We start from the raw sequence: 26,560 nt of genomic DNA, 5'->3' as shown, positions 1-26,560 counted from the left end.
CAATGTGTATATGTGAAATAGACTTTTGCACATGTAAAAGTGCTTCTTGCTTTTCACTTTATACACAAAACTTTTGCCATTTGAGATCACAGTCCCCATTCCTGTTTCTTCTTCAAACATCATCTGAGATATTCATAACCAATTATCTTTCTGTCTATCCATCTCCTCCTTGATCTTCCTCTCCCCTTTCCTTATACTGTATTGCCATATACCTTCGTGACCAGCCTATCATCAGCTGTGCATTGTTTTTCCATACTATCCTAAAAGACTTTAATCCATGTAACTTTCTACTGACTTCTTCACACCAGCTGAACGAGTGTGTTAGTGGTTTTGATGCACGAGACCGGGTTATAGTGATGGGTGATTTGAATGCAAAGGTGAGTAATGTGGCAGTTGAGGGAATAATTGGTATACATGGGGTGTTCAGTGTTGTAAATGGAAATGGTGAAGAGCTTGTAGATTTATGTGCTGAAAAAGGACTGATGATTGGGAATACCTGGTTTAAAAAGCGAGATATACATAAGTATACTTATGTAAGTAGGAGAGATGGCCAGAGAGCGTTATTGGATTAGGTGTTAATTGACAGGCGCACGAAAGAGAGACTTTTGGATGTTAATGTGCTGAGAGGTGCAACTGGAGGGATGTCTGATCATTATCTTGTGGAGGCTAAGGTGAAGATTTGTATGGGTTTTCAGAAGAAAAGAGTGAAGGTTGGGGTGAAGAGGGTGGTGAGAGTAAGTGAGCTTGGGAAGGAGACTTGTGTGAGGAAGTACCAGGAGAGACTGAGTACAGAATGGAAAAAGGTGAGAACAATGGAAGTAAGGGGAGTGGGGGAGGAATGGGATGTATTTAGGGAATCAGTGATGGATTGCGCAAAAGATGCTTGTGGCATGAGAAGAGTGGGAGGTGGGTTGATTAGAAAGGGTAGTGAGTGGTGGGATGAAGAAGTAAGAGTATTAGTGAAAGAGAAGAGAGAGGCATTTGGACGATTTTTGCAGGGAAAAAATGCAGTTGAGTGGGAGACGTATAAAAGAAAGAGACAGGAGGTCAAGAGAAAGGTGCAAGAGGTGAAAAAAAGGGCAAATGAGAGTTGGGGTGAGAGAGTATCATTAAATTTTAGGGAGAATAAAAAGATGTTCTGGAAGGAGGTAAATAAAGTGCGTAAGACAAGGGAGCAAATGGGAACTTCAGTGAAGGGCGCAAATGGGGAGGTGATAACAAGTAGTGGTGATGTGAGAATGAGATGGAGTGAGTATTTTGAAGGTTTGTTGAATGTGTTTGATGATAGAGTGGCAGATATAGGGTGTTTTGGTCGAGGTGGTGTGCAAAGTGAGAGGGTTAGGGAAAATGATTTGGTAAACAGAGAAGAGGTAGTAAAAGCTTTGCGGAAGATGAAAGCCGGCAAGGCAGCAGGTTTGGATGGTATTGCAGTGGAATTTATTAAAAAAGGGGGTGACTGTATTGTTGACTGGTTGGTAAGGTTATTTAATGTATGTATGACTCATGGTGAGGTGCCTGAGGATTGGCGGAATGCGTGCATAGTGCCATTGTACAAAGGCAAAGGGGATAAGAGTGAGTGCTCAAATTACAGAGGTATAAGTTTGTTGAGTATTCCTGGTAAATTATATGGGAGGGTATTGATTGAGAGGGTGAAAGCATGTACAGAGCATCAGATTGGGGAAGTGCAGTGTGGTTTCAGAAGTGGTAGAGGATGTGTGGATCAGGTGTTTGCTTTGAAGAATGTATGTGAGAAATACTTAGAAAAGCAAATGGATTTGTATGTAGCATTTATGGATCTGGAGAAGGCATATGATAGAGTTGATAGAGATGCTCTGTGGAAGGTATTAAGAATATATGGTGTGGGAGGCAAGTTGTTAGAAGCAGTGAAAAGTTTTTATCGAGGATGTAAGGCATGTGTACGTGTAGGAAGAGAGGAAGTGATTGGTTCTCAGTGAATGTAGGTTTGCGGCAGGGGTGTGTGATGTCTCCATGGTTGTTTAATTTGTTTATGGATGGGGTTGTTAGGGAGGTAAATGCAAGAGTTTTGGAAAGAGGGGCAAGTATGAAGTCTGTTGTGGATGAGAGAGCTTGGGAAGTGAGTCAGTTGTTGTTCGCTGATGATACAGCGCTGGTGGCTGATTCATGTGAGAAACTGCAGAAGCTGGTGACTGAGTTTGATAAAGTGTGTGAAAGAAGAAAGTTAAGAGTAAATGTGAATAAGAGCAAGGTTATTAGGTACAGTAGGGTTGAGGGTCAAGCCAATTGGGAGGTGAGTTTGAATGGAGAAAAACTGGAGGAAGTAAAGTGTTTTAGATATCTGGGAGTGGATCTGGCAGCGGATGGAACCATGGAAGCGGAAGTGGATCATAGGGTGGGGGAGGGGGCGAAAATTCTGGGAGCCTTGAAGAATGTGTGGAAGTCGAGAACATTATCTCGGAAAGCAAAAATGAGTATGTTTGAAGGAATAGTGGTTCCAACAATGTTGTATGGTTGCGAGGCGTGGGCTATGGATAGAGTTGTGCGCAGGAGGATGGATGTGCTGGAAATGAGATGTTTGAGGACAATATGTGGTGTGAGGTGGTTTGACCGGGTAAGTAACGTAAGGGTAAGAGAGATGTGTGGAAATAAAAAGAGCGTGGTTAAGAGAGCAGAAGAGGGTGTTTTGAAATGGTTTGGGCACATGGAGAGAATGAGCGAGGAAAGATTGACCAAGAGGATGTATGTGTCGGAGGTGGAGGGAACGAGGAGGATAGGGAGACCAAATTGGAGGTGGAAAGATGGAGTGAAAAAGATTTTGTGTGATCGGGGCCTGAACATGCAGGAGGGTGAAAGGAGGGCAAGGAATAGAGTGAATTGGAGCGATGTGGTATACCGGGGTTGACGTGCTGTCAGTGGATTGAATCAGGGCATGTGAAGCGTCTGGGGTAAACCATGGAAAGCTGTGTAGGTATGTATATTTTGCGTGTGTGGACGTATGTATATACATGTGTATGGGGTTGGGTTGGGCCATTTCTTTCGTCTGTTTCCTTGCGCTACCTCGCAAACGCGGGAGACAGCGACAAAGCAAAAAAAATGAAAAAAAAAAGATTATTCATTCTGTCTACCTGATTCCAACTTTGATATGCAAATTCCATATCTGCTGCTGTTATTTTGATCTATCTTGACTTATGTATGTATCACTTTCAGATTCCAGCATAAAGAGAAAGACTCTTTCATACAAAATTCTTGTCTTTTTTTCATTCACTAAAGCTTTTGGTACACAAGCAATTTTTCTGTCTTTCATAACTACGTTTGACTTCAGGTTTTTTCTCTAGCATACTCGCTAAACTTTACTTCCAAATATATAAACTCATCCACAATTTCCAGTTCCTCATCATCCAAGCTGATCTTACAAAATGACCTCCCATTTCTTTTTAAAAACTAGTAGCTTACTTTTACTTATTATCTGATTTGCCCTAACATCATATCATATTTGTAACAATGGTGGTAATCTGTATTATGTTTCTCCTTTGTTAACTATCATGCTGCAGTCACCCCACTTCTCTGTCATCTCACCCAGTTTCCCTTCCACAAAGACACTAAATATGGTGCCATCCCATTACCTTGATGCTTTCCAATATTTATTTCAAATCACTCTTCTACCACCACTTATTCCCACACATGTACTGCATCCATTTAAAAGCTCATGACAGCATTCATAATTCTTCCATGTGCACTATAGTCAAAATTTCCCAGCATTCTTTCCTAATCTTTGTCAGTTGCCTTTTCTAGATCTACAGTTGCTGCTTACACCACCTCATTCTCTTCACCTTTACCACTGGTCTAAGCACAAAAATCTAAGCCACACACCATTTTCCTCTCCTATATCTTGATCATGTTTCTTGCTGTAAAAGGGCTCACTGAATGATATAGAATGATCAGTTACTTTCGTACCATACTGCTTCTCAACTATACTGAGGAAACTTTTTAAATTCATACTTCTTGGCCTTTTCTCATGTTAGCAAGAGAGGTCCAAGAACAGACAAACAAATGGCCTCATTCACTTGCATCCACTGTCTAGCCGTCATGTACAATGCATCAAAACAAGAGCCCACTATCCACAACCAGGCCTCCCAGAGGAGACTTATAATTCTTACTTCCAATCTTCTGCATCTTAATCATCACTGCATGTATTCCCTTAGCTTTCCATGTCTTTCCTGCTTAGCTGTTTCTTTCTTCCCTGACCTCTTTTCTTAATGTACCAGTAAACAAAATTCTCACATCATACCCACTCAGTTTTTCCTGTCAGTGACAATTTTCATCCTTTGTGACTGGCTTATGCCATATGTGTCTGATATAACTTCACTCCTTACACATATGCTTCTTTTACTCTAATTCACCTCCCACTCAAACAGCTTAGTATTCTCTTTTGATTTTTTTTTTGTTATTTTCTGATATGCTGTACTTGTTTTCTTTCTGTTTGTGAAGTGCCATGTGGTTCATAAAAAGGAGGTCAGGGCTGTTATTATCTCCTGTTGACACTGATATACTTTTACTAGGTTGAAAATTCTCATATAGATGCTTTATATGCAAACTGCTTTCTTTCATCTGGTGATTCATTATTCACTGATTTATGTTTAAATCTACACCCATTTAGTATTATGCTCTTTTTTTCTTCCATTCTGTAGAGTTAGTCTTCAGACAATAGTAGTGATGGTTTAGGATTTGTTAGACATTTCCTTATTTCTTCTACTCTTTTTGAGAGTTTAATGAATTTTGTTTACTTGATTTAAGGTGTTCTAGGAATCACAGTGTTTATTGTGTTTACAGCTGGGATATTCAATGCAGTTATTTCACCATCATTAAGCTAGAATAAATTTCCCTGTTTTGAAAGATTTGAACATACAGTTTAGTATCAGACTGAATGAAGAATTAGATGTTGTTAATATTTTGGATTGGTCACTGAGGATAATGAATGGAATGCAGAGATGATTGGAAGTTGCTCTGAAAGCTATGGTAAATGGAGAGAATTTCAGTGTGCATTGTACTGCATGACCAAATAAGTGTTCCATATTATGTTATGGAGATTATGTACTTGCAGTGCAGGGTTTGAATTGTCATGTTATCTTGCTTGACAAATCAATATTGTGCATAATCTTGAAAATAGGGTGGTTTTATCTTCATATGAAAACTTAGCTTTTGATCTAGATATGAAAATGGTAAGAAGAAAATGAATGATATGAGTAGTGTAGTTGGAATTTGGGAACACGGAATAAAAACAAAGGTATGATAAAGATATGTGAACTAAGAGAGAAAGATATGCATATAGTACCTTAGAATTAGGTTAATAGAGTATGTAATGAAATTATGACAGAAATATGATGTAGAAAATAATCAGAAAGACTCATAGATGAAAGCCTATTAAAAATGTTTAGCCAGTCAGGAAAATGTGGTACAAAATGTTTTGGTTAACACCTGTGGTAGTATGAATTAAGTTACAAAGGGATTTATAGCTTGAAAGAGATTGACAGATGCAATATGTAAGTTGTTTAGTGGTAAAGGAATTTCGTAAAAGGATTCTTGAGGAATTATTTCAAATCCTTTAGATTATGTACTTGCACTGAATAGTGATGTTAGTCTTGCTTGACAATTCAATATAGTGTGTAAACATGAAAATTAAGTGGTGTGTATGTGAAAGCCTTTAATCACATAAGCACATTCATCATTAGATGAGGATATGTGTAGGTGAACTGAGAGCCTTCATGCTGCTGATGTACCCCATGTAAATGGGAGTATGATTAGTTATAAGGATATTTAATACACAATTGAAAATGTGAATTTAAGGAACTTAACGTTGTCATTCTTTCATCAGTTGTTGGCAGAGGAAACCAAAATGAAAAAAAACACGCCAGAACCAGAAAAGACTGTTATGGAGAAACCTGCTTCTTTGAGGAAGACTACAGACCATTCACCAAAAAGAAAAACTCCTTATGTCATAATGCTCCTTGGTATGATGGAAGATGACAAGAGTAGATATATAAAGATTGTTGAGGAGTTAGAGGGAACAGTTAGCACAGCTCAAAATTTTGATCCTCTTACTACTCATGTAATCACGGCAAAACCATCTCGTTCAGAAAGACATTTGGCAGCAATAGCATCTGGGAAGTGGATGCTTTTTGACTCTTTCTTAGATGATTCAATAAAAGCAGGATATTTTGTTAAGGTATGTATGGTAATTTAAGTAAATTTTTCTTATATAATTAGACATATTGATAACAGATATGTCCATGGTATACAAACTCATGGAGCAATTTGCCCTTCTCAGGTTTAGGCCCAAAGAAATTTCAGACTAACTTGTCCTACTAGATGTGTTTGTTGCATATAAGATGCATTCCTCACGTGTTGTAGAAGGCAACTAGAGGGGACGGGAGCGGGGGGCCAGATATCCTCCCCTCCTTGTATTTTAACTTTCTAAAAATGGGAAACAGAAGGAGTCATGCGGGGAGTGCTCATCCTCCTCGTAGACTCAGATTGGGTGTCTAAATGTGTAAGGATGTAACCAAGATGTGAAAAAAGGAGAGATAGGTAGTATGTTTGAGGAAAGGAACCTGGATGTTTTGGCTCTGAGTGAAACGAAGCTCAAGGGTAAAGGGGAAGAGTGGTTTGGGAATGTCTTGGGAGTAAAGTCAGGGGTTAGTGAGAGGACAAGAGCAAGGGAAGGAGTAGCAGTACTCCTGAAACAGGAGTTGTGGGAGTATGTGATAGAATGTAAGAAAGTAAATTCTCGATTGATATGGGTAAAACTGAAAGTTGATGGAGAGAGATGGGTTATTATTGGTGCATATGCACCTGGGCATGAAAAGATCAGATCAAAGAAAGATCATGAGAGGCAAGTGTTTTGGGAGCCGCTGAATGAGTGTGTTAGTGGTTTTGATGCACAAGATCGGGTTATTGTGATGGGTGATTTGAATGCAAAGGTGAGTAATGTGGCAGTTGAGGGAATAATTGGTATACATGGGGTGTTCAGTGTTGTAAATAGAAATGGTGAAGAGCTTGTAGATTTATGTGCTGAAAAAGGACTGGTGATTGGGAATACCTGGTTTAAAAAGCGAGATATACATAAGTATATGTATGTAAGTAGTATAGATGGCCAGAGAGCGTTATTGGTTTACGTGTTAATTGATAGACGCACGAAACAGAGACTTTTGGATGTTAATGTGCTGAGAGGTGCAACTGGAGGGATGTCTGATCATTATCTTGTGGAGGCTAAGGTGAAGATTTGTATGGGTTTTCAGAAGAGAAGAGTGAATGTTGGGGTGAAGAGGGTGGTAAGAGTAAGTGAGCTTGGGAAGGAGACTTGTGTGAGGAAGTACAAGGAGAGACTGAGTACAGAATGGAAAAAGGTGAGAACAATGGAAGTAAGGGGAGTGGGAGAGGAATGGGATGTATTTAGGGAATCAGTGATGGAGTGCGCAAAAGATGCTTGTGGCATGAGAAGCGTGGGAGGTGGGTTGATTAGAAAGGGTAGTGAGTGGTGGGATGAAGAAGTAAGATTATTAGTGAAAGAGAAGAGAGAGGCATTTGGACGATTTTTGCAGGGAAAAAATGCAATTGAGTGGGAGATGTATAAAAGAAAGAGACAGGAGGTCAAGAGAAAGGTGCAAGAGGTGAAAAAGAGGGCAAATGAGAGTTGGGGTGAGAGAGCATCATTAAATTTTAGGAAGAATAAAAAGATGTTCTGGAAGGAGGTAAATAAAGTGCGTAAGACAAGGGAGCAAATGGGAACTTCAGTGAAGGAGGTTAATGGGGAGGTGATAACAAGTAGTGGTGATGTGAGAAGGAGATGGAGTGAGTATTTTGAAGGTTTGTTGAATGTGTTTGATGATAGAGTGGCAGATATAGAGTGTTTTGGTTGAGGTGGTGTGCAAAGTGAGAGGGTTAGGGAAAATGATTTGGTAAACAGAGAAGAGGTAGTAAAAGCTTTGCGGAAGATGAAAGCCGGCAAGGCAGCAGGTTTGGATGGTATTGCAGTGGAATTTATTAAAGAAGGGGGTGACTGTATTGTTGACTGGTTGGTAAGGTTATTTAATGTATGTATGACTCATGGTGAGGTGCCTGAGGATTGGCGGAATGCTTGCATAGTGCCATTGTACAAAGGCAAAGGGGATAAGAGTGAGTGCTCAAATTACAGAGGTATAAGTTTGTTGAGTATTCCTGGTAAATTATATGGGAGGGTATTGATTGAGAGGGTGAAGGCATGTACAGAGCATCAGATTAGGGAAGAGCAGTGTGGTTTCAGACGTGGTAGAGGATGTGTGGATCAGGTGTTTGCTTTGGAGAATGTATGTGAGAAATACTTAGAAAAGCAAATGGATTTGTATGTAGCATTTATGGATCTGGAGAAGGCATATGATAGAGTTGATAGAGATGCTCTGTGGAAGGTATTAAGAATATATGGTGTGGGAGGCAAGTTGTTAGAAGCAGTGAAAAGTTTTTATCGAGGATGTAAGGCATGTGTACGTGTAGGAAGAGAGGAAAGTGATTGGTTCTCAGTGAATGTAGGTTTGCGGCAGGGGTGTGTGATGTCTCCATGGTTGTTTAATTTGTTTATGGATGGGGTTGTTAGGGAGGTGAATGCAAGAGTTTTGGAAAGAGGGGCAAGTATGAAGTCTGTTGTGGATGAGAGAACTTGGGAAGTGAGTCAGTTGTTGTTCACTGATGATATAGTGCTGGTGGCTGATTCATGTGAGAAACTGCAGAAGCTGGTGACTGAGTTTGGTAAAGTGTGTGAAAGAAGAAAGTTAGAGTAAATGTGAATAAGAGCAAGGTTATTAGGTACAGTAGGGTTGAGGGTCAAGTCAATTGGGAGGTAAGTTTGAATGGAGAAAAACTGGAGGAGGTAAAGTGTTTTAGATATCTGGGAGCGGATCTGGCAGCGGATGGAACCATGGAAGTGGAAGTGAATCATAGGGTGGGGGAGGGGGCGAAAATCCTGGGAGCCTTGAAGAATGTGAGGAAGTCGAGAACATTATCTCGGAAAGCAAAAATGGGTATGTTTGAAGGAATAGTGGTTCCAACAATGTTGTATGGTTGCGAGGCATGGGCTGTGGATAGAGTTGTGCGCAGGAGGGTGGATGTGCTGGAAATGAGATGTTTGAGGACAATGTGTGGTGTGAGGTGGTTTGATCGAGTAAGTAATGTAAGGGTAAGAGAGATGTGTAGAAATAAAAAGAGCGTGGTTGAGAGAGCAGAAGAGGGTGTTTTGAAATGGTTTGGGCACATGGAGAGAATGAGTGAGGAAAGATTGACCAAGAGGATATATGTGTCAGAGGTGGAGGGAACGAGGAGAAGTGGGAGACCAAATTGGAGGTGGAAAGATGGAGTGAAAAAGATTTTGAGTGATCGGGGCCTGAACATACAGGAGGGTGAAAGGCGGGCAAGGAATAGAGTGAATTTGATCGATGTGGTATACCGGAGTTGACGTGCTGTCAGTGGATTGAATCAGGGCATGTGAAGCGTCTGGGGTAAACCATGGAAAGTTGTGTGGGGCCTAGATGTGGAAAGGGAGCTGTGGTTTCGGGCATTATTGCATGACAGCTAGAGACTGAGTGTGAACGAATGGGGCTTTTGTTGTCTTTTCCTAGCGCTACCTCGCACACATGAGGGGGGAGGGGGATGGTATTTCTATGTGTGGCAAGGTGGCGATGGGAATGAATAAAGGCAGACAGTGTGAATTGTGTGCATGGGTATATATATATATGTATGTGTCTGTGTGTGTATGTATATGTGTACATTGAGATGTATAGGTATGTACATTTGTGTGTGTGGACGTGTATGTATATACATGTGTATGGGGGTAGGTTGGGCCATTTCTTTCGTCTGTTTCCTTGCGCTACCTCGCAAATGCGGGAGACAGCGACAAAGCAAAATAAATAAATAAATAAATAAGATGATTATAGTCTGAACTAAATAAAAAGACATTACTTATGAGCTACAGCAAACAAAGCCAACTAAGCAAGTCAGAGTTGTAGTGAAACATGTTAGTTATCCCCTAATTTTGCCCCATAAAAGGGTTTTGAGGGCTGTTTGATTAGTCACATTATATGTAATTGATTAACTGCACAACCCCTTTTATGTGGCTGGTGCCGCTTTAAGGCAGCACTCTCCTTAATAATGGGAACATGATGAACTGCTTTGGACCGAAATTTTCCTTAGTCAGATTATACTCTTTTTTTGTCCACTAATAACAGTGCAACCATAATGAAGGGGATAGTCACATACAGGTGGAGTATGGTAATACCAGCTTCGAGGCTAGCCATCAAACTAAAGTTACCCACAATGGCATCACCTTGTAAACCCTGAAACTCTAATGTGGGGTCCCGTAGGGAGCAGTTCTTTCTTCAGGAATCTTTTCCTGCATGATATTCCATTATTGACAACACACTGCTGTGTGGATGTCCTGTCATACACAGGTGACCATATAGTTGCATTATAACACCAAGACATGATCCAAGCAGTAATAAACATACTACAAATATCACACAGTTAGAACACTGGCATGCTCAAAAGAATATGTCTGCATCACCACAGAAATCCACTGTCACTCTCTTAACCCACGTAGATGTGAATCTAACCTGCATTTCCCATCACCCTGAATGGTTAGGCATAACCTTTCAAGAAAACTCCAGCTATTCCGAATGTCTCTTTTGACACACTCAACTTTTACTCCCTACATCACAAACATCAGTAGAAAGACCATAAACAAACTAAACACTCTCATAACACTTGCCAACACTAGTTATGGACAAGGAAAAGAATCTCTTAGTTTCTTTTACAAACTTTTCATACGCTGCATACTGAACAGTGACTCACCTGCTTGCTCATCCTCCAAGTTTAAACCAAATATGAAAACAACTGCAGACCACACAAAACAAAGCTCTCAGAACATTTACTGACTGATTAGTAACTATAAACATTTAGTTTCTGCACAGCAAAACAAAAATACTTCCAATGCAGTCTCACTTAGAATTGCTTATCAGTTAGTTTTTAGCCACAGCACTTGATTTATCCTACTCAAATCATGCCATAACTAGCCATCATCTCCAAGTAGACATAGAAACTTATCCCTGATATACAAGTCAGGAGAGTAAAGTCACAGATTCCTCTTCCTCTACCAAACATGACATGACAAAACATAAGCACTTTGTAAGTCACAGATTCCTCTTCCTCTACCAAACATGACATTAACAAAACATAAGCACTTTGTTGTGACTTTACAAGAACTGAAAAGCCACTCTCCCAATTGGCATACACCATCTGAAAAGGACAGGTAATTGGGAAGACATAGTTTGAAAGAGGAACATACACAAGTATACATATAGGAGTAGGAAAGATGGTCATTGGGCATTATTGGATTATGTATTGATTGATAGGCATGTAAAAGAGAGACTTTTGGATGTAAATGTGCTGAGAGGGGCAGCTGGTGGGATGTCTTTTTGGAAAAGAGGAAACACTATCATTGAGAAGAGAGTGATGAAAGTAAGTGAGCTTAGAAAAGAGACTTTTGTGAAGAAAGCAGGAGAGACAGTGTATATTGACAAAAGGTGAAAGTAAATGAAGCAAGGGTAGTGGATAAGGAATGTAGGAGGTATTTAGGAAAGCACTGCTGGCATGTGCAGGAGATGCTTATGACATGTAAGAAGGTGGTAGTTGGGTAGATTAGAAAGGGAAGTGATTGGTGAGATGGAGTAAAGTTGCTAGTAAAAGAGAAAAGGGTGTGTTTGGACAATACTTACAGGGAAGGGGTGCAAATGATTTAGGGTTCTATAAGAGGAGGCAGCAAGAGGTCAAGAGCAAGGTACAGGGGTTGAGAAAGAGTGCAAATGAGAGTTGGGGTGTTGAGTAAACTTTAGGGAGAATAATAGGAGTTTGATAAAGAGGGATGAAGTGTTGAAAGCCTTACTTAAGATGAACTGCAGCATGGTGGCTGGAGTGGATAGTATTACAGTTAAATTTATTAAGAAAGGGGCTGACTGCATTGTTGATTGGTTAGTTAGAAATGTACCAGTGGAAGTTCAGCAAAGGAGGAGAGAAGAATACAAAATATGTAAACAGGATGTTAAGAAGCTGACAGAGGAAAGCAAAGAAAGAGTAGATGAAGATTTTGGAAGGAGGTTAAGTGAAAAGGTTTAGGATAATATGAAACTATACTGGAAGGTGAAAAAGGAAAGAGGTGGATGTAAGAGTAGAAATGATAATGTGAGAAGTAAGGAAGGGGAGATGCTGAATCAAAAGGAGGAAGTGAAAAGAAGATGGAAATAGTATTCTGAAGAACTGGTGAATGAGGGAGAAGGGGAGGCAGTAGTTGTTACATTTATGGGTATGGAGGATGGAAGGAAGAGGATATAAGTGCAAGGGCTTATGTCAAAAAGGGAGGTAAAAAGGACAATCATGAGGTTGAAGGTAGGAAAGGCACCTGGAGTGGATGGTATGGCTGAAGTGCTGAAGTATGGAGGAGAAAGTGTGATAGGGTGGATGCATCTTATATGTAATTTAGCATGGAAACAGAATGTTGTGCCTGAGGATTGGGTGAAAGCTATTATTGTTCCTTTATTCAAAAGAAAGAGTGCTAAGGATGTACATAGCAGTTATAAAGGAATAAGTCTGTTAAGTACACCAGGAAAAGTTTATGTAAGACTGTTAATTGACAGAGTGGTGAAAGTGACTGAATGCAGAATAAGTGATGTTAATTGACAGAGTGGTGAAAGTGACTGAATGCAGAATAAGTGAAGAGCAAGGGGGTTTTGGGAAAGGTAGGCAATGTGTGGATCAGGTTTTTGTAGCAAAGATGATTGTGGAAAAGTATTTAGAGAAAGTTAAGAAGTTGTATGCAGCTTTTATGGATCTGGAGAAAACGTATGAAATAGATGAGTGGAATGCTTTATAAATGTGTTAAGGATATATGGTATAGGGGGACAACTGTTGGATGGTGTTAAAGCCTTCTATAGAGGAGCAAATATGTGTATGAGTAGATGGAGAGCTAAGTGAAAGTTTTTTGATATATGTAGGTGTAAGACAGAGCTGTGTGATGTCACCGTGGCTTTTTACCATATATATATATATATATATTTATTTATTTATTTTTTTTTTTTTTTTTTTTTTTTTTTACTTTGTCGCTGTCTCCCGCGTTTGCGAGGTAGCGCAAGGAAACAGACGAAAGAAATGGCCCAACCCCCCCCATACACATGTACATACACACGTCCACACACGCAAATATACATACCTACACAGCTTTCCATGGTTTACCCCAGACGCTTCACATGCCTTGATTCAATCCACTGACAGCACGTCAACCCCGGTATACCACATCGCTCCAATTCACTCTATTCCTTGCCCTCCTTTCACCCTCCTGCATGTTCAGGCCCCGATCACACAAAATCTTTTTCACTCCATCTTTCCACCTCCAATTTGGTCTCCCTCTTCTCCTTGCTCCCTCCACCTCTGACACATATATCCTCTTGGTCAATCTTTCCTCACTCATCCTCTCCATGTGCCCAAACCACTTCAAAACACCCTCTTCTGCTCTCTCAACCACGCTCTTTTTATTTCCACACATCTCTCTTACCCTTAAGTTACTCACTCGATCAAACCACCTCACACCACACATTGTCCTCAAACATCTCATTTCCAGCACATCCATCCTCCTGCGCACAAGCTGGTGACTGAGTTTGGATATATATATATATATATATATATATAAGGGAGCGGGGGGCTGGAAATCCTCCCCTCTCGTTTTTTTTTTTTTTTTTATTTTTTTTTTTCCCCAAAAGAAGGAACAGAGAAGGGGGCCAGGTGAGGATATTCCCTCAAAGGCCCAGTCCTCTGTTCTTAGCGCTACCTCGCTAATGCGGGAAATGGCGAATAGTATGAAAAAAAGAAAAAAAAAAATATATATATATATATATATATATATATATATATATATATATATATTTCTTTTAAACTATTCGCCATTTCCCGCGTTAGCGAGGTAGCGTTAGGAACAGAGGACTGGGCCTTTTTTGGAATATATATATATATATATATATATATATATATATATATATATATATATATATATATATATATATATATATATATATATATATATATAATTTTTTTTTTTTCTTTCTTTCAAACTATTCGCCATTTCCCGCATTAGCGAGGTAGCATTAAGAACAGAGGACTGGGCCTTTGAGGGAATACCCTCACCTGGCCGAATTCTCTGTTCCTTCTTTTGGAAAATTAAAAAAAAAAAACGAGAGGGGAGGATTTCCAGCCCCCCGCTCCCTCCCCTTTTAGTCGCCTTCTACGACACGCAGGGAATACGTGGGAAGTATTCTTTCTCCCCTATCCCCAGGGATATATCCAAACTCAGTCACCAGCTTCTGCAGTTTCTCACATGAATCAGCCACCAGCGCTGTATCATCAGCGAACAACAACTGACTCACTTCCCAAGCTCTCTCATCCCCAACAGACTTCATACTTGCCCCTCTTTCCAGAACTCTTGCATTCACCTCCCTAACCACCCCATCCATAAACAAATTAAACAACCATGGAGACATCACACACCCCTGCCGCAAACCTACATTCACTGAGAACCAATCACTTTCCTCTCTTCCTACACGTACACATGCCTTACATCCTCGATAAAAACTTTTCACTGCTTCTAACAACTTGCCTCCCACACCATATATTCTTAATACCTTCCACAGAGCATCTCTATCAACTCTATCATATGCCTTCTCCAGATCCATAAATGCTACATACAAATCCATTTGCTTTTCTAAGTATTTCTCACATACATTCTTCAAAGCAAACACCTGGTCCACACATCCTCTACCACTTCTGAAGCCACACTGCTCTTCCCCAATCTGATGCTCTGTACATGCCTTCACCCTCTCAATCAATATCCTCCCATATAATTTACCAGGAATACTCAACAAACTTATACCTCTGAGTTTGGTAAAGTGTGTGAAAGAAGAAAGTTAAGAGTAAATGTGAATAAGAGCAAGGTTATTAGGTACAGTAGGGTTGAGTGTCAAGTCAATTGGGAGGTGAGTTTGAATGGAGAAAAACTGGAGGAAGTGAAGTGTTTTAGATATCTGGGAGTGGATCTGGCAGCGGATGGAACCATGGAAGCGGAAGTGGATCATAGGGTAGGGGAGGGGGCGAAAATTCTGGGAGCCTTGAAGAATGTGTGGAAGTCGAGAACATTATCTCGGAAAGCAAAAATGGGTATGTTTGAAGGAATAGTGGTTCCAACAATGTTGTATGGTTGCGAGGCGTGGGCTATGGATAGAGTTGTGCGCAGGAGGATGGATGTGCTGGAAATGAGATGTTTGAGGACAATGTGTGTTGTGAGGTGGTTTGATCGAGTAAGTAACGTAAGGGTAAGAGAGATGTGTGGAAATAAAAAGAGCATGGTTGAGAGAGCAGAAGAGGGTGTTTTGAAATGGTTTGGGCACATGGAGAGAATGAGTGAGGAAAGATTGACCAAGAGGATATATGTGTCGGAGGTGGAGGGAATGAGGAGAAGAGGGAGACCAAATTGGAGGTGGAAAGATGGAGTGAAAAAGATTTTGTGTGATCGGGGCCTGAACATGCAGGAGGGTGAAAGGAGGGCAAGGAATAGAGTGAATTGGAGCGATGTGGTATACCGGGGTTGACGTGCTGTTAGTGGATTGAATCAAGGCATGTGAAGCGTCTGGGGTAAACCATGGAAAGCTGTGTAGGTATGTATATTTGCGTGTGTGGACGTATGTATATACATGTGTATGGGGGTGGGTTGGGCCATTTCTTTCATCTGTTTCCTTGCGCTACCTCGCAAACGCGGGAGACAGCGACAAAGCAAAAAGAAAAAAAAAAATATATATATATATATATATATATATATATATATATATATATATATATATATATATATATATATATATCCCTGGGGATAGGGGATTAAGAATACTTCCCACGTATTCCCTGCGTGTCGTAGAAGGCGACTAAAAGGGGAGGGAGTGGGGGGCTGGAAATCCTCCCCTCTCTTTTTTTTTTTTTTTTTTTTTTTTTTTTTTCCAAAAGAAGGAACAGAGCATTGGGCCAGGTGAGGGTATTCCCTCAAAGGCCCAGTCCTCTGTTCTTAATGCTACCTCGCTAACGCGGGAAATGGCGAATAGTTTAAAAGAAAAGATATATATATATATATATATATATTTATATTATATATATATATATATATATATATATATATATATATTTTTTTTTTTTTTTTTTTTTTATACTTTGTCGCTGTCTCCCGCGTTTGCGAGGTAGCGCAAGGAAACAGACGAAAGAAATGGCCCAACCCCCCCCCCCCATACACATGTACATACACACGTCCACACACGCAAATATACATACCTACACAGCTTTCCATGGTTTACCCCAGACGCTTCACATGCCTTGATTCAATCCACTGACAGCACGTCAACCCCTGTATACCACATGGCTCCAATTCACTCTATTCCTTGCCCTCCTTTCACCCTCCTGCATGTTCAGGCCCCGACCACACAAAATCTTTTTCACTCCATCTTTCCACCTCCAATTTGGTCTCCCTCTTCTCCTCGTTCCCTCCACCTCCGACACATATATCCTCTTGGTCAATCTTTCCTCACTCATTCTCTCCATGTGCCCAAACCATTTCAAAACACCCTCTTCTGCTCTCTCAACCACGCTCTTTTTATTTCCACACATCTCTCTTACCCTTACGTTACTTACTCGATCAAACCACCTCACACCACACATTGTCCTCAAACATCTCATTTCCAGCACATCCATCCTCCTGCGCACATCTCTATCCATAGCCCACGCCTCGCAACCATACAACATTGTTGGAACCACTATTCCTTCAAACATACCCATTTTTGCTTTCCGAGATAATGTTCTCGACTTCCACACATTTTTCAAGGCTCCCAAAATTTTCGCCCCCTCCCCCACCCTATGATCCACTTCCGCTTCCATGGTTCCATCCGCTGCCAGATCCACTCCCAGATATCTAAAACACTTCACTTCCTCCAGTTTTTCTCCATTCAAACTCACCTCCCAATTGACTTGACCCTCACCCCTACTGTACCTAATAACCTTGCTCTTATTCCCATTTACTCTTAACTTTCTTCTTCCACACACTTTACCAAACTCAGTCACCAGCTTCTGCAGTTTCTCACATGAATCAGCCACCAGTGCTGTATCATCAGCGAACAACAACTGACTCACTTCCCAAGCTCTCTCATCCCCAACAGACTTCATACTTGCCCCTCTTTCCAGGACTCTTGCATTTACCTCCCTAACAACCCCATCCATAAACAAATTAAACAACCATGGAGACATCACACACCCCTGCCGCAAACCTACATTCACTGAGAACCAATCACTTTCCTCTCTTCCTACACGTACACATGCCTTACATCCTCGATAAAAACTTTTCACTGCTTCTAACAACTTGCCTCCCACACCATATATTCTTAATACCTTCCACAGAGCATCTCTATCAACTCTATCATATGCCTTCTCCAGATCCATAAATGCTACATACAAATCCATTTGCTTTTCTAAGTATTTCTCACATACATTCTTCAAAGCAAACACCTGATCCACACATCCTCTACCACTTCTGAAACCGCACTGCTCTTCCCCAATCTGATGCTCTGTACATGCCTTCACCCTCTCAATCAATACCCTCCCATATAATTTACCAGGAATACTCAACAAACTTATACCTCTGTAATTTGAGCACTCACTCTTATCCCCTTTGCCTTTGTACAATGGCACTATGCACGCATTCCGCCAATCCTCAGGCACCTCACCATGAGTCATACATACATTAAATAACCTTACCAACCAGTCAACAATACAGTCACCCCCTTTTTTAATAAATTCCACTGCAATACCATCCAAACCTTGCTTTGAAGAATGTATGTGAGAAATACTTAGAAAAGCAAATGGATTTGTATGTAGCATTTATGGATCTGGAGAATGCATATGATAGAGTTGACAGAGATGCGCTGTGGAAGGTATTAAGAATATATAGTGTGGGAGGCAAGTTGTTAGAAGCAGTGAAAAGTTTTTATCGAGGATGTAAGGCATGTGTACGTGTAGGAAGAGAGGAAAGTGATTCGTTTTCAGTGAATGAAGGTTTGCGGCAGGGGTGTGTGATGTCTCCATGGTTGTTTAATTTGTTTATGGATGGGGTTGTTAGGGAGGTGAATGCAAGAGTTTTGGAAAGAGGGGCAAGTATGAAGTCTGTTGTGGATGAGAGAGCTTGGGAAGTGAGTCAGTTGTTGTTCGCTGATGATACAGTGCTGTTGGCTGATTCATGTGAGAAACTGCAGAAGCTGGTGACTGAGTTTGGTAAAGTGTGTGAAAGAAGAAAGTTAAGAGTAAATGTGAATAAGAGCAAGGTTATTAGGTACAGTAGGGTTGAGGGTCAAGTCAATTGGGAGGTAAGTTTGAATGGAGAAAAACTGGAGGAAGTAAAGTGTTTTAGATATCTGGGAGTGGATCTGGCAGCGGATGGAACCATGGAAGCGGAAGTGGATCATAGGGTGGGGGAGGGGGCGAAAATCCTGGGAGCCTTGAAGAATGTGTGGAAGTCAAGAACATTATCTCGGAAAGCAAAAATGGGTATGTTTGAAGGAATAGTGGTTCCAACAATGTTGTATGGTTGCAAGGCGTGGGCTATGGATAGAGTTGTGCGCAGGAGGGTGGATGTGCTGGAAATGAGATGTTTGAGGACAATATGTGGTGTGAGGTGGTTTGATCGAGTAAGTAATGTAAGGGTAAGAGAGATGTGTGGAAATAAAAAGAGCGTGGTTGAGAGAGCAGAAGAGGGTGTTTTGAAATGGTTTGGGCACATGGAGAGAATGAGTGAGGAAAGATTGACCAAGAGGATATATGTGTCAGAGGTGGAGGGAACGAGGAGAAGTGGGAGACCAAATTGGAGGTGGAAAGATGGAGTGAAAAAGATTTTGTGTGATCGGGGCCTGAACATGCAGGAGGGTGAAAGGAGGGCAAGGAATAGAGTGAATTAGATCGATGTGGTATACCGGGGTCGACATGCTGTCAGTGGATTGAATCAGGGCATGTGAAGCGTCTGGGGTAAACCATGGAAAGCTGTGTAGGTATGTATATTTGCGTGTGTGGACGTATGTATATACATATATATATATATTTTTTTACTTTGTCCCTGTCTCCCGCGTTTGCGAGGTAGCGCAAGGAAACAGACGAAAGAAATGGCCCAACCCACCCCCATACACATGTATATACATACGTCCACACACGCAAATATACATACCTACACAGCTTTCCATGGTTTACCCCAGACGCTTCACATGCCCTGATTCAATCCACTGACAGCATGTCGACCCCGGTATACCACATCGATCTAATTCACTCTATTCCTTGCCCTCCTTTCACCCTCCTGCATGTTCAGGCCCCGATCACACAAAATCTTTTTCACTCCATCTTTCCACCTCCAATTTGGTCTCCCACTTCTCCTCGTTCCCTCCACCTCTGACACATATATCCTCTTGGTCAATCTTTCCTCACTCATTCTCTCCATGTGCCCAAACCATTTCAAAACACCCTCTTCTGCTCTCTCAACCATGCTATTTTTATTTCCACCCATCTCTCTTACCCTTACGTTACTTATTCGATCAAACCACTTCACACCACACATTGTCCTCAACATTTCATTATCAGCAGATCCACCCTCCTGCGCACAACTCTATCCATAGCCCACGCCTCGCAACCATACAACATTGTTGGAACCACTATTCCTTCAAACATACCCATTTTTGCTTTCCGAGATAATGTTCTCGACTTCCACACATTCTTCAAGGCTCCCAGGATTTTCGCCCCCTCCCCCACCCTATGATTCACTTCCGCTTCCATGGTTCCATCCGCTGCCAGATCCACTCCCAGATATCTAAAACACTTTACTTCCTCCAGTTTTTCTCCATTCAAACTTACCTCCCAATTGACTTGACCCTCAACCCTACTGTACCTAATAACCTTGCTCTTATTCACATTTACTCTTAACTTTCTTCTTTCACACACTTTACCAAACTCAGTCACCAGCTTCTGCAGTTTCTCACATGAATCAGCCACCAGCGCTGTATCATCAGCGAACAACAATTGACTCACTTCCCAAGCTCTCTCATCCACAACAGACTTCATACTTGCCCCTCTTTCCAAAACTCTTGCATTCACCTCCCTAACAACCCCATCCATAAACAAATTAAACAACCATGGAGACATCACACACCCCTGCCGCAAATCTACATTCACTGAGAACCAATCACTTTCCTCTCTTCCTACACGTACACATGCCTTACATCCTCGATAAAAACTTTTCACTGCTTCTAACAACTTGCCACCCACACCATATATTCTTAATACCTTCCACAGAGCATCTCTATCAACTCTATCATATGCCTTCTCCAGATCCATAAATGCTACATACAAATCCATTTGCTTTTCTAAGTATTTCTCACATACATTCTTCAAAGAAAACAGCTGATCCACACATCCTCTACCACTTCTGAAACCACACTGCTCTTCCCCAATCTGATGCTCTGTACATGCTTCACCCTCTCAGTCAATACCTCCCCATATAATTTACCAGGAATACTCAACAAACGTATACCTCTGTAATTTGAGCACTCACTCTTATCCCCTTTGCCTTTGTACTATGGCACTATGCACGCATTCCGCCAATCCTCAGGCACCTCACCATGAGTCATACATACATTAAATAACCTTACCAACCAGTCAATAATACAGTCACCCCCTTTTTTTAATAAATTCCACTGCAATACCATCCAAACCTGCTGCCTTGCTGGCTTTCATCTTCCGCAAAGCTTTTACTACCTCTTCTCTGTTTACCAAATCATTTTCCCTAACCCTTTCACTTTGCACACCACCTCAACCAAAACACCCTATATCTGCCACTCTATCATCAAACACATTCAACAAACCTTGAAAATACTCACTCCATCTCCTCCTCACATCACCACTACTTGTTATTACCTACCCATTTGCGCCCTTCACTGAAGTTCCCATTTGCTCCCTTGTCTTACGCACTTTATTTCCCTCCTTCCAGAACATCTTTTTATTCTCCTTAAAATTTAATGATACTCTCTCACCCCAACTCTCATTTGCCCTCTTTTTCACCTCTTGCACCTTTCTCTTGACCTCCTGTCTCTTTCTTTTATACATCTCCCACTCAATTGCATTTTTTCCCTGCAAAAATCGTCCAAATGCCTCTCTCTTCTCTTTCACTAATAATCTTACTTCTTCATCCCACCACTCACTACCCTTTCTAATCAACCCACCTCCCACGCTTCTCATGCCACAAGCATGTTTTGCGCACTCCATCACTGATTCCCTAAATACATCCCATTCCTCCCCCACTCCCCTTACTTCCATTGTTCTCACCTTTTTCCATTCTGTACTCCGTCTCTCCTGGTACTTCCTCACACAAGTCTCCTTCCCAAGCTCACTTACTCTCACCACCCTCTTCACCCCAACATTCACTCTTCTTTTCTGAAAACCCATACAAATCTTCACCTTAGCCTCCACAAGATAATGATGAGACATCCCTCCAGTTGCACCTCTCAGCACATTAACATCCAAAAGTCTCTCTTTCGCGCGCCTGTCAATTAACACGTAATTCAGTAACGCTCTCTGGCCATCTCTCCTACTTACATACGTATACTTATGTATATCTCGCTTTTTAAACCAGGTATTCCCAATCACCAGTCCTTTTTCAGCACATAAATCTACAAGCTCTTCACCATTTCCATTTACAACACTGAACACCCCATGTATACCAATTATTCCCTCAAATGCCACATTACTCACCTTTGCATTCAAATCACCCATCACTATAACCCGGTCTTGTGCATCAAAACCACTAACACATTCATTCAGCTGCTCCCAAAACACTTGCCTCTCATTATCTTTCTTCTCATGCCCAGGTGCATATGCACCAATAATCACCCATCTCTCTCCATCAACTTTCAGTTTTACCCATATTAATCGAGAATTTACTTTCTTACATTCTATCACATACTCCCACAACTCCTGTTTCAGGAGTACTGCTACTCCTTCCCTTGCTCTTGTCCTCTCACTAACCCCTGACTTTACTCCCAAGACATTCCCAAACCACTCTTCCCCTTTACCCTTGAGCTTTGTTTCACTCAGAGCCAAAACATCCAGGTTCCTTTCCTCAAACATTCTACCTATATCTCCTTTTTTCACATCTTGGTTACATCCACACACATTTAGACACCCCAGTCTGAGCATTCGAGGAGGATGAGCACTCCCCGCGTGACTCCTTCTTCTGTTTCCCATTTTAGAAAGTTAAAAAAAAAATACAAGGAGGGGAGGATTTCTGGATCCCCGCTCCCGTCCCCTCTAGTCGCCTTCTACGACATGCGAGGAATATATATATATATATATATATATATATATATATATATATATATATATATATATATATATTTATATATATATATATATATATATTTTTTTTTTTTTTTTTTTTTTTTTTTGCTTTGTTGCTGTCTCCCGCGTTTGCGAGGTAGCGCAAGGAAACAGACGAAAGAAATGGCCCAACCCACCCCCATACACATGCCTTGATTCAATCCACTGACAGCACGTCAACCCCGGTATACCACATCGCTCCAATTCACTCTATTCTTTGCCCCCCTTTCACCCTCCTGCATGTTCAGGCCCCGATCACACAAAATCTTTTTCACTCCATCTTTCCACCTCCAATTTGGTCTCCCTCTTCTCCTCGTTCCCTCCACCTCCGACACATATATCCTCTTGGTCAATCTTTCCTCACTCATTCTCTCCATGTGACCAAACCATTTCAAAACACCCTCTTCTGTTTGGATGGTATTGCAGTGGAATTTATTAAAAAAGGGGGTGACTGTATTGTTGACTGGTTGGTAAGGTTATTTAATGTATGTATGACTCATGGTGAGGTGCCTGAGGATTGGCGGAATGCGTGCATAGTGCCATTGTACAAAGGCAAAGGGGATAAGAGTGAGTGCTCAAATTACAGAGGTATAAGTTTGTTGAGTATTCCTGGTAAATTATATGGGAGGGTATTGATTGAGAGGGTGAAGGCATGTACAGAGCATCAGATTGGGGAAGAGCAGTGTGGTTTCAGAAGTGGTAGAGGATGTGTGGATCAGGTGTTTGCTTTGAAGAATGTATGTGAGAAATACTTAGAAAAGCAAATGGATTTGTATGTAGCATTTATGGATCTGGAGAAGGCATATGATAGAGTTGATAGAGATGCTCTGTGGAAGGTATTAAGAATATATGGTGTGGGAGGCAAGTTGTTGGAAGCAGTGAAAAGTTTTTATCGAGGATGTAAGGCATGTGTACGTGTAGGAAGAGAGGAAAGTGATTGGTTCTCAGTGAATGTAGGTTTGCGGCAGGGGTGTGTGATGTCTCCATGGTTGTTTAATTTGTTTATGGATGGGGTTGTTAGGGAGGTAAATGCAAGAGTTTTGGAAAGAGGGGCAAGTATGAAGTCTGTTGGGGATGAGAGAGCTTGGGAAGTGAGTCAGTTGTTGTTCGCTGATGATACAGCGCTGGTGGCAGATTCATGTGAGAAACTGTAGAAGCTGGTGACTGAGTTTGGTAAAGTGTGTGGAAGAAGAAAGTTAAGAGTAAATGTGAATAAGAGCAAGGTTATTAGGTACAGTAGGGTTGAGGGTCAAGTCAATTGAAAGGTGAGTTTGAATGGAGAAAAACTGGAGGAAGTGAAGTGTTTTAGATATCTGGGAGTGGATCTGTCAGCGGATGGAACCATGGAAGCGGAAGTGGATCATAGGGTGGGGGAGGGGGCGAAAATTTTGGGAGCCTTGAAAAATGTGTGGAAGTCGAGAACATTATCCCGGAAAGCAAAAATGGGTATGTTTGAAGGAATTGTGGTTTCAACAATGTTGTATGGTTGCGAGGCGTGGGCTATGGATAGAGTTGTGCGTAGGAGGGTGGATGTGCTGGAAATGAGATGTTTGAGGACAATGTGTGGTGTGAGGTGGTTTGATCGAGTAAGTAACGTAAGGGTAAGAGAGATGTGTGGAAATAAAAAGAGCGTGGTTGAGAGAGCAGAAGAGGGTGTTTTGAAATGGTTTGGGCACATGGAGAGAATGAGTGAGGAAAGATTGACCAACAGGATATATGTGTCGGAGGTGGAGGGAACGAGGAGAAGAGGGAGACCAAATTGGAGGTGGAAAGATGGAGTGAAAAGGATTTTGTGTGATCGGGGCCTGAACATGCAGGAGGGTGAAAGGAGGGCAAGGAATAGAGTGAATTGGAGCGATGTGGTATACAGGGGTTGACGTGCTGTCAGTGGATTGAATCAAGGCATGTGAAGCGTCCGGGGTAAACCATGGAAAGCTGTGTAGGTATGTATATTTGCGTGTGTGGACGTGTGTATGTACATGTGTATGGGGGGGGTTGGGCCATTTCTTTCGTCTGTTTCCTTGCGCTACCTCGCAAACGCGGGAGACAGCGACAAAGTATAAAAAAAAAAAGAGAAAATATGTATTTATATATTTGCCCTTTTTTTTTCACCTCTTGCACCTTTCTCTTGACCTCCTGTCTCTTTCTTTTATACATCTCCCACTCAATTGCATTTTTTCCCTGCAAAAATCGTCCAAATCCCTCTCTTCTCTTTCACTAATACTCTTACTTCTTCATCCCACCACTCACTACCCTTTCTAATCAACCCACCTCGCACTCTTCTCATGCCACAAGCATCTTTTGCGCAATCCATCACTAATTCCCTAAATACATCCCGTTCCTCCCCCACTCCCCTTGCTTCCATTGTTCTCACCTTTTTCCATTCTGTACTCAGTCTCTCCTGGTACTTCCTCACACAGGTCTCCTTCTCAAGCTCACTTACTCTCACCACCCTCTTCACCCCAACATTCACTCTTCTTTTCTGAAAACCCATACAAATCTTCACCTTAGCCTCCACGAGATAATGATCAGACATCCCTCCAGTTGCACCTCTCAGCACATTAACATCCAAAAGTCTCTCTTTCGCACGCCTGTCAATTAACACGTAATCCATAACGCTCTCTGGCCATCTCTCCTACTTACATAAGTATACTTATGTATATCTCGCTTTTTAAACCAGGTATTCCCAATCATCAGTCCTTTTTCAGCACATAAATCTACAAGCTCTTCACCATTTCCATTTACAACACTGAACACCCCATGTATACCAATTATTCCCTCAACTGCCACATTACTCACCTTTGCATTTAAATCACCCATCACTATAACCCGGTCTATTGCATCAAAACCACTAACACACTCATTCAGCTGCTCCCAAAACACTTGCCTCTCTTGATCTTTCTTCTCATGCCCACCCAGGTGCATATGCACCAATAATCACCCACCTCTCTCCATCAACTTTCAGTTTTACCCATATTAATCGAGAATTTACTTTCTTACACTCTATCACATACTCCCACAACTCCTGTTTCAGGAGTATTGCTACTCCTTCCCTTGCTCTTGTCCTCTCACTAAAAAAGGGCAAATGAGAGTTGGGGTGAGAGAGTATCATTAAATTTTAGGGAGAATAAAAAGATGTTCTGGAAGGAGGGAAATAAAGTGCGTAAGATAAGGGAGCAAATGGGAACTTCAGTGAAGGGCGCAAATGGGGAGGTGATAACAAGTAGTGGTGATGTGAGAAGGAGATGGAGTGAGGATTTTGAAGGTTTGTTGAATGTGTTTGATGATAGAGTGGCAGATATAGGGTGTTTTGGTCGAGGTGGTGTGCGAAGTGAGACGGTTAGGGAAAATGATTTGGTAAACAGAGAAGAGGTAGTGAAAGCTTTGCGGAAGATGAAAGCTGGCAAGGCAGCAGGTTTGGATGGTATTGCAGTGGAATTTATTAAAAAAGGGGGTTACTGTATTGTTGACTGGTTGGTAAGGTTATTTAATGTATGTATGACTCATGGTGAGGTGCCTGAGGATTGGCGGAATGCGTGCATAGTGCCATTGTACAAAGGCAAAGGGGATAAGAGTGAGTGCTCAAATTACAGAGGTATAAGTTTGTTGAGTAATCCTGGTAAATTATATGGGAGGGTATTGATTTAGAGGGTGAAGGCATGTACAGAGCATCAGATTGGGGAAGAGCAGTGTGGTTTCAGAAGTGGTAGAGGATGTGTGGATCAGGTGTTTGCTTTGAAGAATGTATGTGAGAAATACTTAGAAAAGCAAATGAATTTGTATGTAGCATTTATGGATCTGGAGAAGGCATATGATAGAGTTGATAGAGATGCTCTGTGGAAGGTATTAAGAATATATGGTGTGGGAGGAAAGTTGTTAGAAGCAGTGAAAAGTTTTTATCGAGGATGTAAGGCATGTGTACGTGTAGGAAGAGAGGAAAGTGATTGGTTCTCAGTGAATGTAGGTTTGCGGCAGGGGTGTGTGATGTCTCCATGGTTGTTTAATTTGTTTATGGATGGGGTTGTTA

The 26,560-nt window shown here is 41.4% G+C and overlaps 1 protein-coding gene across 9 annotated transcripts in view; it reads left to right on the top strand.

Moving 5' to 3' along the window:
- Positions 1-26,560, top strand: part of LOC139747272 (DNA topoisomerase 2-binding protein 1-like) — a 688,948-nt gene that overhangs the window by 530,883 nt on the left and 131,505 nt on the right. For 8 of the 9 annotated variants that reach the window (XM_071659369.1, XM_071659371.1, XM_071659376.1 and 5 more), the window contains exon 15: positions 5,852-6,202. The exons of the other annotated variant lie outside the window; for it this stretch is intronic. In XM_071659369.1, the coding sequence (XP_071515470.1) occupies positions 5,852-6,202 (351 nt within the window). The remainder of the gene's footprint in view (positions 1-5,851; positions 6,203-26,560) is intronic. 9 annotated transcript variants of the gene reach the window in all.

This window comes from Panulirus ornatus, chromosome 68 (genome assembly GCF_036320965.1).
Source record: "Panulirus ornatus isolate Po-2019 chromosome 68, ASM3632096v1, whole genome shotgun sequence".
Lineage (NCBI taxonomy): Eukaryota > Metazoa > Arthropoda > Malacostraca > Decapoda > Palinuridae > Panulirus > Panulirus ornatus.
This window is presented reverse-complemented; position numbering and strand designations above follow the sequence as displayed.